We start from the raw sequence: 15,032 nt of genomic DNA, 5'->3' as shown, positions 1-15,032 counted from the left end.
TTACACGCCCCCTTCTTTTGGAGACAACTAACTTTTTGTTATTGAGCGCCACCTGGTGGTGATAATTCAAGTCTACATCAAGTTGACCATTTTGAAGTCATGGTTTAGATCTGCAAATTTAACATAATAATAATAATAATAATAATAATAATAATAATAATAATAATAATAATAATAATAGATTTAAAATAATTTATTGACTGGTTTGATGGTCTTAAAGACTGTATTTATTTATTTATTCATTCATTTATTTACCTCTTACAGGTGAAGATATCACTGAGAAACTTCTCCAGTTTATTACTGGCATAAACATAAGAAAAAAATTGATTAGAAGTTTTGTGTAAATGAATGTTTTAACGTGCAAATGAGGCCTTATATACTTAAATATATGCTCATTTCCATACATTTCCAAAAACAAAATCTGGAAACTGGAAAGGACCAGGTTTACAATTCTTTGTTCTATTTGTTGATGACATATTAGATTAAAGGGCTTCTACAGAGGGGATTATGGTTATCTTATTTTGTGTTTTAGTAGGCCTAAATTAGAGAATACTGACAATAGCCTTAAAAAAAAGGGGGGGGGGGGTGTAAAATGAAAAACCTGTAACTCAGGATAGGAATGATATATCAACAAATCCATCAGTAAAAGCCTTCAGAATATAGTTAAGCATAAGGCTGGAAAAGTTGGTGCATGCAGGTGCTACTGAAGTGGATATATCTGACTGAGTATAACATCAACAGTCACAAAAACTGCAAACGAACTGTCCATATTGTTGTATGTCCATCTATGACTAATTTAATCAAATAAACAGCTCCCTGTCTGTTTACAGTCTAAATATCCATGCCTGACGGGAATTGTCGTCTTTTATGTGAACGTTTTTGAGCTGATTTCGGCGTTTGTCGGCATTTTCTCTCAGGCGGAGAATAAACAAGGAAGCAGCAGCGCGTATCACGTAGTAGGAAATTCACATCGACCAATCAGATGTGGTTTTCGGCTGTACATTTCCCGGTAAATGCCCATATTTGGATTACATAGCGCTGTGTAGGAGACTTGAGAGCTTTACAATGATAACCATAGACATCATCTATGATGATAACAGGCAGGCATAACATGTTTCCGTGAATGGAGACGGCACGGGAGCTCGCGTAGAATGCTAACTTTTGGTGATTTCCGGTGTCGTGCCGAAAAGTGATGGTTTGCCGAAAATTGATTGCATTATTTATTGCAATAAGTAGAGGCTTCAATCATTTTGTTGTAAGAAACTAGGAGCAAGTTGACAAAATATAATGAAATAACCACCTTAATGTGTAATGTTGACATTTTTTTTATTGACGTGAAAGCTTACATGTTGCAAACTGGCCCAAAATCTCAAAATTAACCACTGCATGAAAAAATATACAGACTTTCATATGCTCACGAGAAACTTTCGCGTGCGCAGTTTTTTTTTTTTTTTTTTTTTTTTTTGCAAAGGTCCCTTTAGGGGCTCCGTAGGTTTGTGTTCATAAGCAGGTCAAAAAAACTTAGCACAGTTTGGATGGCATGGATTTACGAAGATCTGTAGACTATAGGTTTGTCACAACACAGAGGTCAGTTTACAAAACAAAACAAAACACAGTTTTGGAAAATGACTTGCTTTAGGTTTTGCGAGGGCCAGAGGGCATCTTAAATTGTTCAGATGAATTGGTTCTGGATGGACAGGTGTCCATGTAAGGGCAATTTCTGATGCCTTATTATTATACCGCAAACTTTTATAACCTAGTTAATAAATTGCTCATTTTGAACATCAATTTCTTGTAAAGCTTCCTCTAACAGTGAAAATAAAAGAGATTTAGATATCTCACCTGAGCCGCAGCAGCCACCACCATTTAACGTCATTAAAGCTTATGATTAACCACCTTAAACTGATACATTTATGGAGGGATATGTGGTCTTAAATGTGCTGAGCTATTTCCTTTATGATTCTGCTTTTGTTTTAGGATTAGTGCTAGAAGAACTCTGCATGGATCACTTTCAAGTGAATTAAGGCTCGCACCGGTTGAGCTGCTTTTCATCTTACCACTTTTATTTTGAATTAAAGAGGCAAATTATTTATGAGGAAACGTTCCACTTTTTTCCCCTTCATTTATATTCTGGTGATTCCAGCTGACACTATTAAGCGAGCTTTGCCAGCTTAGTCAATTTAATAATTACTCGTTTCTAGTAATATAATTGACACTTTTATTCAAAGCAATTTACAGTACACTTATTACTGGACTTACTAATGATGAAGTGCCTTGCTCAAGGACACAATGCTGCTGAGTTTGTCATTATTCACTTAATCTGTCATTGTGCTTTAATGCTTTTCTGGTGAGTTTATATAATTTGTTGTTGAATCCTTTTTAAATGCATGGGAAATATCTACAGTTTTTTTCCTCATTTTTCAGAAGAATGAAGTAGCAGGTCAGTTGTTTCCTTGGTGTCATTCTAGATGGTTTAGTGGGGACGGAAGGGGAGGGAGAATTCTATGAAATGTTGAGGGGTGTGTCCTACTTGATGACACAAGAGTGCAGTACACAAACAACCTGTGACAATATTTGCCATCTTGCAGTGCAATGGCGAGGACTCTACCTGCAGCTCTGTGTCTCCTGGTTGGACTTATAGGTCTCCCATATACAGAATGTTGGGAAGCGCCCTGGTTTTGTCATGGACATGAGTGTCCCATGTACACCCTGGTAAATGAGTATCAGGTAGGCCTACGACTTTTGTTTCTTTTAGTTTGGAATATTTAAAATTTGGTTTATTATAAAATGTTGTATCATTGTGTTAATAAACAAAAAGGGATTTGAGGAGCGCAGCTACGACGTGAGCTATTGGATTTCCACTGATATTGCAAGTACCAGCCAGAGTGATATAAAGGATGGATTTTGGAAACTGTATTATTTTAATCAAGGACAAAACAGTGAGAGTAAGTAAGCTTCACGGTTTTGATGGAGAAAATAATCCATTGTTAATTTGGATCACTCATCTTATTTCACTGTAATTTTACTTCTCAGGTAAGGAGATTGCTATGACCAGGCCTGTGCTTGTGTCGGTGAAGGAAGCTGATAGAATGGGGGAGAGACAGGTGTCCATTTCCTTCTTTCAATCTGACTCAGACATCCCTGAACCCACCGATACGACCATCAGAAAAACTGTTGTACCAGGCGGTACTGTCTATGTCAGGTTAGTAATTTCAGTAAAGAACGACAGTCAAAAACTGTTAATTTACTGTTTCTCATTTTAACATTCTCTCATTGCTGGGCATTACAGGTCATTTAGTGGTTTGGCTTCTGATCAAGATGCCTTAGAGAATGTGCAGAAGCTTAAAGAAGACCTCAGGGCTGCAGGAAAGGAGTTTATTGAAAACAAGTTTGATGCAGCTGGCTATGACGCACCCTGGGATTTGATCAACAGGCACAATGAAGTTTGGGTTCGTGCACCCTGAGGATCCAGATAGTTCTGTTCCTTATTCCTACTTTTAAGTTCTTGTCTGTTCAAGATTTTCTTACATATATATGGGGAAAACATTTATATCGTGTTCACGTTACAGTCTTAATCATTGTATGTTATTTGGTGCAATCTATTGTGCAATCTAAGTGTAGAACCACATTTGAGTTGTATGACGGGATTATAAAGTGCAATGTCTTCTACCTCTGTAGGTTCACACTGAAAATGATTCGAAAATAAAACTTTTGACTTTCTTCAAAACATTTTTGTTCTTTTTTTATTATACATTTTATGTAAGGCATTCTGTTTTTCTTCAAATTAATTCACCTACTGACTGATAGAGGTATCAAATGTATGAAAACTGCATAAGTGCATTTCAATAAGCAGAAGATAAATGGCCTATTTAGAAAAAACACAGATAGATACACAAAATACTGAAAGTTTCTAAAATACAAGAGAAACAGGTTTAGGAATGATCAGAATGGGGTTATCCTGTTTCTCCTCGGCTATTGTTCATATTATAAGAAACTGCACCCACTTAAACCAGTCCAACTGGTGATCCACAACTTTCTTTAGGCTGTTAATGAAACTATGCGATTGTAATTGTCATTGATAGACAGTAAAGAAATGTAATGTGAATCTTCCAGCTTGTGAGTTAGTATAAAACTATGCATTCAATGTAAAAAAGCATGTGACTTCTGACAACATTTTTGTTTTATGCAGCCATGTGCATATTAAGTGTCCTAACATAAAATAGTGAGAGTTGTTTTGCGTCCATGGTAGTGTGATCTGGGATTCTTAGGCCTACAACATTGTGTTTTTGTGATTGTTGATGGGGTTTCCCCTCATGTGTATAGTGTACTTGCTGGAAGGAAAACTGGGTCAGCCCACCTGAGACGTTTTGTCACGGTGACTGATCTGGAGTCAGTTTAATTAGTCGCATCTTCTCTAGCAGAACAGGGAAATGTGATGAGGCTGCATTTTCCCACCTCTGCAGTTCCACTCCGCAATTCTTCCACAAAATGTGCCAGCAACCTCACCTGAGAGAGAGCAAACTTTGTAGTTGTGTCTCTCTGAAAACTTGCTCTCTCTGGCTGGTTAAATGTCATACAGTCGTTAGCATACCAATATTGAAACCAAGTTAAAAATGAGCTTACCTTACATAAAACTTTTCATTATAAGCAACTTACAAAACACAATGACAGACTGGCTTACTATTTTCATCACATTGAAACATTGACATAAAATAGGCCCTGTTTACACGTTTTGGTCGATCGGATCAGAAGTGGACAACAGGTGTAAATAGGGTCTAAAAACGTTTTGATTTTGTCCACTTTCGACCACTTCCAGAGGTAGTCGAAAACGCATTCAACCGGATTGCTTTCGTAGTGTAAATGCTCATGTGGTCGAATGTGTTTCCAACAGCTGCAAAAGACCACATAGGCCTACTCTCTGCCTGACCTAATGCAAACATTATGGGAAGCACGCTAGCCAGTACGGGATTTAAACTTTGTCGGCTGGAGAGTGGAGACCCAAGTTTGGTTTGAAGACGAAAAACGTAAGCACAATGTTCTCTCACACTATTCCTGATGTCTAATACCCACTCACTGCATTTGGTGAAAGCTACTGCTCTCTGTATGTTTTTTCGTTGTCTCCGTGCGCGTTCATATGTAAATTGCATGAGCTTATTTTGTCCATTAGATCGAAAGATCTGAAAAAGGCCATACATTTACCCGCCCATAAACCCTCCACTTCGAATAAATTAGGACAGAAGTGTTCGAAAGTGGACAAAAGAGACTAAAAGTTTAAAACACCAGGAGTAAACAGGTAGGCTATGTGTCTCCCATCTACTTGTGATCCGATTGACCAAAACGCACCGTAATACCCGGTGTAAACAGGGCTGACTCAATGACCACTGAAAGCAAATACAGTACACTCCTGTATTTAACAGCTAAACATGTCAAGATGCATGCAGGTTTATATTATTTGTACACTAGGTGGCAGCACTGACTTGATCTTTCTCTAATCTCTTCTGTATCACATAGCTAGTATAGCACAACACATAGCCTACGGTATTAAATTAATCTACTCAATTTGTGCATGTCCAGTTTTCATAAAAAATTCCTTACTCATATGCATTATTGCTAAATATGCTGTTGTTTCTAGAAGAAGTTTGAGTAAGAAGAACGTGTGGGCAGTTCCTAGCAATGTCAGAACAAAATCCACTACCCAGCATGCATCAGCTCTCACCATGGGAAGCTGGACACTCAATGCCCCTCAACACACATTCACTCAGTTTCCATGGCTACATTTCTATAGCAAGAAGTCAGCCATGTTCGTCAAAAAACATAATTATGCTTCAGTGAAGTCAGATCTGTAATAACCCTAGATGTGTTTTTATGAGTCATAGAGAACTTGGCGTGACTACTTACTTATAGAGTGGTATTTTCATCAGCAGGCCTAATGACTGTTGTGTTCTGCAGTTCATTTACACTAGCTTATTCGGGTATTAGATCGTATGCTTGGAAATCAGTGCATACTCATCTAGCGTATATGGAGGATGGGAGATGTTTGGCCGCTCACAATAAATAAGAGACTGTGTAGTTATGATACATTGGAAAAACAGCTTAATTATCGAATTTATCGGCACATTTTTATTTTAAAATTCTGTCTGGGCTTGTGTGTGCCACTTGAATGTGTCCAATAAAAGCCTGTCTGACTTGGAAGGTTATGTCAGCATATGTTTGCAGGCTTGTGAATTTTAATCTGCCCTGTTTTGGATGATGTTCTTGGAGTGGAGGCTCAAGCCAAAAGCCTGTTTGGACTGGCTCATGGGAATTAATCTTATCAGAGACGGGCCAGTTTCCTGAGAAAATGGTTGGAGCTCTATGCTGTCAGATAAGGCAATGTAGGAATGCAAGAGCAGTTGTGCATTTCAAGAGAGTTTTAACCAAATAGTATCATCATGCTTATGCCAGCCGTGTGATATGTCTGTGTAACTGGTCCTACTCGACCAGGCGGGATTCCAACCGGGGTCTCTGGCGTAGGAGGCGGGCGCGCTAACAAAGACACTAAAGACCGCAGCCCCTAGCACCAGGTTTACACTCGCAGCTCTTATTGGCCTACGTCCATTACACATAATCTGTTTTTACACCCATCTGTTGATTGGCTTATGTCTCTTTCTCTCTCTCTCTTCATTCATTTTGAGGTCCAAAACACGTTGTCAATGCTCTCTGCTTTTCCCATGAGTTGGTTTCATCTTTTACATAACAGATGATTAAAAATACAGTAACTTTCAGCCAAGAACAACGTTTTTTTTTTTTTTTTCTCGTTGTTTCGTATTAAAATGTCCCTCATGATTACCCCACTCTGTTTATAATTGATGATGTGCTAAACACGAGGCCACCAAACCACAAAAAGAGCTGAAACTCATGGCTGTCACTGGAGCTCAGATGCTAAGGCAGCAAATCTCGACTAAAGTTTGGCCCCAATGGATTCTCATTTCTATTAATTATTTTTTAACCATCTGCGACATACATAACAATTGGACCGTGATACATAACGAGATTGACTGTCATACATAGAGTGTATATACATGTGAATATAGAGTATTTAAATGCTGTGATGTCCAAAAGCCTGAGACCATATTGAAATCTGAATTAAATGTGAAACATGGTGAAAAATAATTATTTTTAATTGTATTATTATACTTATTTAATGTATACAGTTCTGCACTATTTCTAAGTCACTAATCAAATAAGCATATTTGTAACACTGAGCATGTGATCTGTTTTGTTCAAAAGGTCAAATGTTCTTGCTTCTTGCAAGTGGTGTCAGACTATTGTGATATAGTGACCACTAGGCTCACACTTCCTCCATTACAGTGCTTAAGAGGAAGTGCTATTATGTCTGTTGTGTTCCTACAGCATAATGTATGTCAGCATGTAGAACAGCAGAGCTCATAACCCTTGGATTTCTGGAGGGTCAGCGCTATCCCTTCCCATCCCTTTACCTTGATCGCTCAGCCAATTTGGAAGCTTCCCCATTTGTGAATCTCTGAGTTTAGAGTTATGAATTATAGATTAGAGTTTTTCCAAAAGACATGTTGGGGATTTTATCATAACATTTTTTTGTCATAAGCATTCACTCAGCTTTCATTAAAATTTAAGGACAATATCTCTGCTTGACTTGAACCTAAAATGTTTAGAGGCTTTTCTCACAATACAAGAGCGTTGAAATCCCAGTCACAATTAAAATTCTACTTTGTTGACAATTTAAGTATAATGAATCATATCTTTAAATTATAAATATTTTGTCTACAGCATGTTCCCACTAGTGTTGAATACTCTTGAGTCATGACCAAAAAAACAGTGAGTAGCTGCAAAAAGATTGGCTGATATCACTATGTGCCTATAAGACGAAAAGAAAGACTGTCCAAGATTGCACATGCATTTACTCTAATTATCAGGAATGCTTGAATAAAATCTGCACAGGGACTGATTCATTATGTCTATGGAATGTCCCCATAAAACATGATATACATGATACACACATACACACACGGTGGGGTTTCATGTATGTGTATGTATGTATTTTTTCTAACAAAAAATACATTTTGCATCTCACTAGGTCCTATGCATTAATAATGTTTACTGTGACATCACATTATTGTCTGACTGCACACCCAGTTTGCACGCATCATAAACAGACCTCGTATGATGGCACATTTTCTCTCTCTCTCTCTCTCTCTCTCTCTCTCTCTCTCTCTCTCTCTCTCTCTCTCTCTCTCTCTCTCTCTCTCTCTCTCTCTCTCCCTCTTCCTCTTCCTCTCTTTCTTTCTTTCCACCCAATGCAACAGCAGGGTACAGTGATTTTCTTAGAGGACAGAGGACTGTCCAAACACATACAATCTCATTGTCTGCCTGCAGGGCTTCTACTTGTCCAGTCAGGTTTGGTTTTTAGAGAACAGTGGAAGTGGTGGAAGAGAGGTATTCATTGGATTTATCAGCACCCAGCTTTGCTTTTCCTTCTGATTGGTTGGACTCTGGCTGTATCTAAGACCAGGGTTTAAAAAAATCCACAGCCAATGGGGAATTTATTAAAGGGAAATTGCATTTTCTTATAGATGCACTGGTGCAGATTTTAATGAGTATAATTCAGTTTCAGATTTTCAACCAGCCCAAAACCCAGAGAGGCACTTCAAATGTAAAATTTAAAGTCCCCATGTAATCAATAATTGTATCCCTTAAAACTCATCTTTGATCACCAAAATTACATATTTAAAAAAAAAAAAAATCCTGTGAAAAAAAACATTTATTCATGCCTTAAAATAGCTTGAATGCAACTCTACACCCTTGCTTCATTTAGTATAAGCGGATTCATGAATATGCAAATTAGCCCCGCCTCCCCTCACTCACACCAGCTCAGAGATCCACTCTGTCAACTTTTACTCAAGTAACTATTGTAAACGCTGCACCAAGGTATCTCTCTGTACAACGTGGGACACATAACGGTAATTAATATTAGCCTTTTGCTTGACGATCAAACAGCTCATAATGTGTTGCTGATGTTACACAAACCATGTTCCCATTGCCATCTCAGTCTGCCTTTTAAAATTTAGCTTCCTTAGAAAAGCTTTAAACATAGTTCATCATGACATAACATCATAATATACATCATATACATAATTCACCCGCTATATTTACGTTTACATTTATTCATTTAGCAGACGCTTTTGTCCAAAGCGACTTACAAATTGGGACTAAATTAAGCAAGTCATCGTGAAGAGGCAAAAACAACGCAAGAAGTGCTCAAAATACGAAGGTCAGGCATTATTCAGAGTAGCATAAGCCCGATAAGCGAGAATTTACAGGAAAAGGAATTTTTTTTTTTTTTTTTTTATGAGGTTAAGTGCTCACGGAAGAGATGAGTTTTCAGTTCTTTTTTGAATGTTGTCAAGGATTCTGCATTTCCGGATCCTATATTGCTAAATATACCCAATTTTTCATATCAACAGAAAAATATACCAGTATGGCTTCTCTTGAGACTCCCCAGCTTCGAATCACAGTATATGCTAAAGCCCGCCGGCATGTTGACGTGATTGGTTACAAGGTAGTTTGTGATGTCAGAAACACCAGCGATTTCAAAAATACTTTTACAGCATTTACTACTCTTAGTCAATGTTCATTTTACATACATTTTTAACATTTAATTTTAATAAGTTGTATAAATAAACAGTAGTAATAATGAAAAAATATAAATGAACAGTGAACAAATAAAGTGTAAATGTAAATGTTACCAATAGAATGAAACAGAAGCATCAAACCAATAGAATGCATCAAAACTGTATATCCTGCAATTTATTAAAACAACCTAAAAATTTGACATACGTGATTGTAAAGATGCAGCATCCTCTTAAGATGCAAGTCAGACTTCCACAAATGCTACATTTTCACAACCAGAAGCCACTTCTCTGAAAACCAGATAATGCAAGGTTCTGCTGCAGTGAGGTCATAGTTATTTCCAGCAGCAGGGATTAAATGATGAGTTTTCTCGTGTGACTTGGTTGAGGATTAGAGAGACTTTGGGACAAATGTCAGAAGACTCCAGACTCAGCTTTCAGTATCTCACCAGGCTCCATCATCACTAACACTCATGCTGTGCTCCAGTGTGCCACTTTTATTAAAGACTTATGATAGATTGGATTGGTTGATACAGGGATTTTAGATTTGTAGCAGAGTAAACAAAACGCGGTAAACCTGTGTAGTCGGTGTGGTAACATGGTGTGCAAACCGCCTCCTGACTCAGCTGTAAATGAATTTTAATGCCACGCCCATGCAGAAGAAATATATATTATAAATATGAATACTGAATAGGTTACTAGATTACTAGTAAGTATCTATAAAAAATACGCAATGAACTAATAGTATTATAAATTGTAAATAGATTGCTGTCTCAGAGCATGTGATCGTAACATTCGGCAATTCAATATTACATATCCACTGCTTACTTTTTTTTATTGTATCAGAATAAGAGATTAACAATTCTCAGAAAATTTCGACTAGATCAGCCCAAATGTTACATTTGGTCCAGTTCATCCCACTCTTTTTCTCTGATCTTTTAGTTTGACATGAACAGGGTGCTGGCCAAACATGTAATAACATAAACAGATTGTGCAGATTGAAAATTGTAGGCATATTAAGATTTTCATACATTACTTCCTCCATGATTTTATAACAGCAGTTATTAATACAAATAAACATAAATGAACATTGTGTTTCTTTGAATGTTTTGTTCTATATCAGGAATTCTCCTTAGGCAAGCGCTTTGTATTCTACAAAGAGCATATGCAATTGAGTAATAGGGGTATTGGTTTGTGTGAGACTGAAAAACACTGTTGCATAACATGTTTCATCATTCATTGTTATTTTGATAAATGGACCATTATTTTTATTTTTATTTTCTGCAAGATAATGTGATGATGAAAACTATTATGGAAGTTTTTAGCTGGCAAAAAAGTAGATTTTTATTTTGTGTATTTTTATGATTATTTTAAGACTAAAACTTACATTGAATTTATTTATTTATTTATTTATTTTTGTTAGTTGTCTATGTAAAGTCTGTGCAATGATTCTGGTCAGGTTTTTCATTGTGGTTCCTATTACAGTCATGTAAATTGCTCAATAAAAATATAAAATAATGTCGCCAAAAGGTTTCTATGGGGCTTGGTTTTAGAGTTAGGTTAGAAAATATTATTAGCTCATGCAAACAATAAAAGTCATTGGAAGGTGATGGGGGAAAAAATGTGTGTTTGTAATTGAGACTTCTTGTAGTGTTCGTCATTCTGGGGAAAAGCATGAAAACACTGCATCAGGCTCTTCATTTATTAATCATAATCTTTTGAGGTGCTATATTAAGACAGAGTGCTTGCTGTACAATGTACCACACTTTAATTGAATATGCTGGACTTGTCCTTCCCCAGCATCCTTTCCTTCAGGGCTGTTTGTCCTCTATCTGAACCTTTGGCAAAGTTTAAGGGTCCACAAGTGTCTCAATCCGCCTGCTACAAGATATAATGATAGAAATATACACTAAAACATACACTTTTAAAGATCACTACAGCACAGGTCTGTATGTAAAAAAAGCAGAAGTAGGTCACGTGATATTAGAAATATCTGATCTTTTGTATCATCAGCAAATTAATGAACAGCAGATTAAAAAACACAGTGGACCTTTTTAGTTTTTTGCAAATGTCACATTTGAATTTAGATATTGAAAATGGTTCACTCAACAGTTGACAAGAGCATTCTTAGAGGCATGTCCTGATTTTGCTGAATTAGTTGCGATATATTTTGTTGATCCTGGAGCAACATTCCTGTCCAAAAATTTTATCCTAACCATATCCCTTCCCCTAAACCTAACCTAACCAATAAGTTATCCCTAAAATCAGAGGGAATAACACTGATGTAAAAGCACCTAACCCCTAAACTTGACAAACTGTAACTTGTCCCTAAAATCTGATTGGTTGATTGGAATGGTGTTCCAGGATCAACAAAAAATGTTGATCCAGGAACATGTTGCACTCTGTGAAATCAGGTTCTGCTTCTTAGAGATATGTCGTCAGAAAAATGTGGGAATGCTATTGATTGTGTTCTCAGTGCTCTACACAGACACCTTCACTTGCCGATCAGTGTTGTATTTCCCCCAAACAGGTCACCTATTCGACTCTAGTAAGTGACATCACCCCTGTGCATGTCCCTTACCTTTCTATTTCCATCTGTCTGTCCTACTTGTCTTTCCTCCTGGTGAACTGTCTAATTGAGAGCCGTCAAGGGGCAGCTCCCCCACCGTCCCTTTCTTTTCTGGGGGCAAATTCTAGTTTATGTTCCTCTGCCACCCGCTGTCTGTCCTTGGCTTGACTTTGGTTAGAGGTAATGTATCCTTTCCTAATATAGAGAAACCAAAGACAATAATACATTCTTAGAATAGAGCCTGGATTGTGGCGTCCCCATGGATGACTGTCGGTGCTGGTTTGTGGAAAAGCACATCAGTGGCAGCAGCATACTCCTCTCCAAATCAAAATCTCTTGTAACTCTTGTGCAGAATAACTTTACATGTTCTCAAAAAATGTGCTGTTTACATGTATGTGAATTAAGGGTGTGCAGAGAAGCGGTTGTATTTATTCAAATGCCCAAAATAATCTGTCTATTAGAACCAGCTTTGGAGGCTAAACCAGATGTGTTTCAAAGTTAAATTATCATTTGGGTTGATTTCCATATGACAAAAATGATCCATTCTTTTTCAACAACTTTTACGTAAAAAAAAAAAAAAAAAAGATTGAATAAAAAATATGATGCAGAATGACTTCTTAGCGGCACAACAATCTGAACTTTTTCTTTGAAGGTGACATATTATGTCCCTTTTCACAAGATGTAATATAAATCGATGGTGTCCCCAGAATGTGTCCATAAAATATCAGCTCAAAATACCACCCAGTTCATTTATTATAGCTGGTCAAAGTTGCCCCTTTTTGGGTGTGAGCAAAAACACACCGTTTTTGTGTGTCCCTTTAAATGCAAATGAGCTGCTGCTTCCACTTCAGAACAGGGCTTTACACAGTCAAATCTCAGAATTAACCAGTAGCAGAGTGCAGCCTTATATGGAGAGACTCAGGAAGAGGTTGCAACTTTTAGACGCACATGGACGTTTCTGAATGGTTAGATACATTTATGTAGTTGTTGTGGAAAATACATTGATTCATCTCCTTGTCTGTACCATCATGCTTAACTTTTACACGTGTTGACAGTTCCCTGAGGTCTTTATAAGACAGCAGTGACATGTTTTGGTCAAATAGTGCTCGTCTGTGCAGCCATGCATGCATGCTTTGCACGAATTTTTGCCATAGAGTTAGAACTGGTTACACTGTTGTTGTTGTTGTTGCAAAAACCAAATGGCGGCCGTGGGTGGAAACGTGCAGATTAAGGGGCGGTAATATTATAATAAGATCAAATCTGATCAGCTTGTTTTTTGACATGCTTGCAGAGAAAGACTTACCAAAACAAAGTTTCTGGGTTGTCATTGAAAATGGAAAAAGTCAGATTTTCATGTTATGTCCCCTTTAAAGATGTTTCTTTGTTTTAGAAAAAGACCACAAACAATAAAAGAAGACTATAACATAACTGTCCAATTGGAAGTTTCACAATGCACATATTTTCTATATTATTTGCAATAATTCATTGTTTGTTTTTAAATCACTATTTGTGTCTAGATTAGGTATATGTTGTTAGGCTTGCTTATCCCTAAAACAAATCCTGATTCTTTGGACAAATGTTGAAAGAAAATTCGATAAAAAAAAAAATAATAATTGTATAATTACTCTATACTGTTTAATTGTTTGGGGTCTGTAAGATTTTATTAAAAAAGTCTCTTCTGCTCACCAAGGCTGCATTTGATCAAAAATACAGTGAAACCAGTAATGTTGTGAAATATTAGAAATTAAAATATTTTCTATTTTAAATATTTTTTTATGTAATATATTCCTACTATGACAACGCAGCCATTAGTCTTCAGTGTCACATGATCCTTCAGAAATCATTATGATATGCTGATTTGGTGCTCAAGAAACATAAAACAGTTGTGCTGCTAAATATTTATGTAGAAATAATGATAAAAAAAATGTTCCAGATTTTTTGATGAATAGAAAGTTCATATGATTATTTGAAATGTATATATTTTTAAAAATGTAAAAGACTTTACTGTCACTTTTGGCCAATTCAATGCATCCTAAAAAATAAATAAAAAAAGACACTAAACATTTGAATTGTAGTGTATGTTAAGAACACATTCGTAAATATATTAATATGAAAACTGATTCTTTCTTTCTTTTCGTCTGAAGTTCCGTAATAGGGCTTCTCTAGTAGCACTGGCTATCCATATTGACATTGTGAATGATGTATGTGTCAATAGGTGTCTTTTGTCCCCCACTGGGGAGACAGGCATGAGTTACAGTAATCACCACAGATCTTTGATGTGATGAGGGAATTGTGGAAAATCGAGGCTCGTTTAAAAGAAAAGAAGGGCTCTTTTTCAGAAACAGAATACTTTAATGCACTCTTGAAGAAAAAAAAAATTGTAAATAAACTTGACAGTGAAAACTTGAAGTGGTTTGGAAGATGATGAGAGGATTTAGATGACAGTGTGTGAGATTGAACTGGGGTGAATAGGATTGAAATAGGATTCTCGATTACGGTTATTAAGCTCAAGTTTAACAGAGATGAGAGCTGTTTTAGGAGCAGTGTGGATTGGGCAATATCGATCATTTTGGAAACTTTGAAAGAAAATCACTGGCTAATTGCTAAAGATTGTGTGTGTCTGTGGGTGGGTATCTTTTATTAATTTACAGAAAAGCAGGATACATATACATATACATAAAATGAATCTTGTGAGGTTAGACAACGGAGGGATGAATATGCTTGATAACGGAAGGACTGAGTCAACGAGAAAGCACAGGAGATAGAAAAAGAGAGAATAATCCCTCAAAGCCCAGGAGGATTAAGCATCCAGAGAG

The 15,032-nt window shown here is 36.8% G+C and overlaps 1 protein-coding gene across 2 annotated transcripts; it reads left to right on the top strand.

Annotated features, from left to right (window-relative positions):
• Positions 1–1,485: 1,485 nt before the first annotated feature.
• On the top strand, positions 1,486–3,723 carry soul2 (heme-binding protein soul2). Of its 2 annotated transcripts, none has more exons than XM_081350662.1 (5): positions 1,486–1,587; positions 2,589–2,727; positions 2,819–2,945; positions 3,034–3,202; positions 3,290–3,723. In XM_081350662.1, exons 1-5 carry the CDS (start codon positions 1,541–1,543, stop codon positions 3,462–3,464), a joined length of 657 nt encoding a protein of 218 aa, XP_081206788.1. In that variant the 5' UTR covers positions 1,486–1,540; the 3' UTR covers positions 3,465–3,723. The 2 variants fall into 2 exon arrangements, with proteins under 2 accessions (XP_081206788.1, XP_081206789.1); XM_081350663.1 differs by having other exon boundaries at positions 1,535–1,569.
• Positions 3,724–15,032: the final 11,309 nt, after the last annotated feature.

This window comes from Scardinius erythrophthalmus, assembly GCF_964197995.2.
Source record: "Scardinius erythrophthalmus genome assembly, chromosome: 21".
Lineage (NCBI taxonomy): Eukaryota > Metazoa > Chordata > Actinopteri > Cypriniformes > Leuciscidae > Scardinius > Scardinius erythrophthalmus.
The sequence above is the reverse complement of the archived record's forward strand: the minus strand, read 5'-3'. Positions and strand labels throughout refer to the sequence as shown.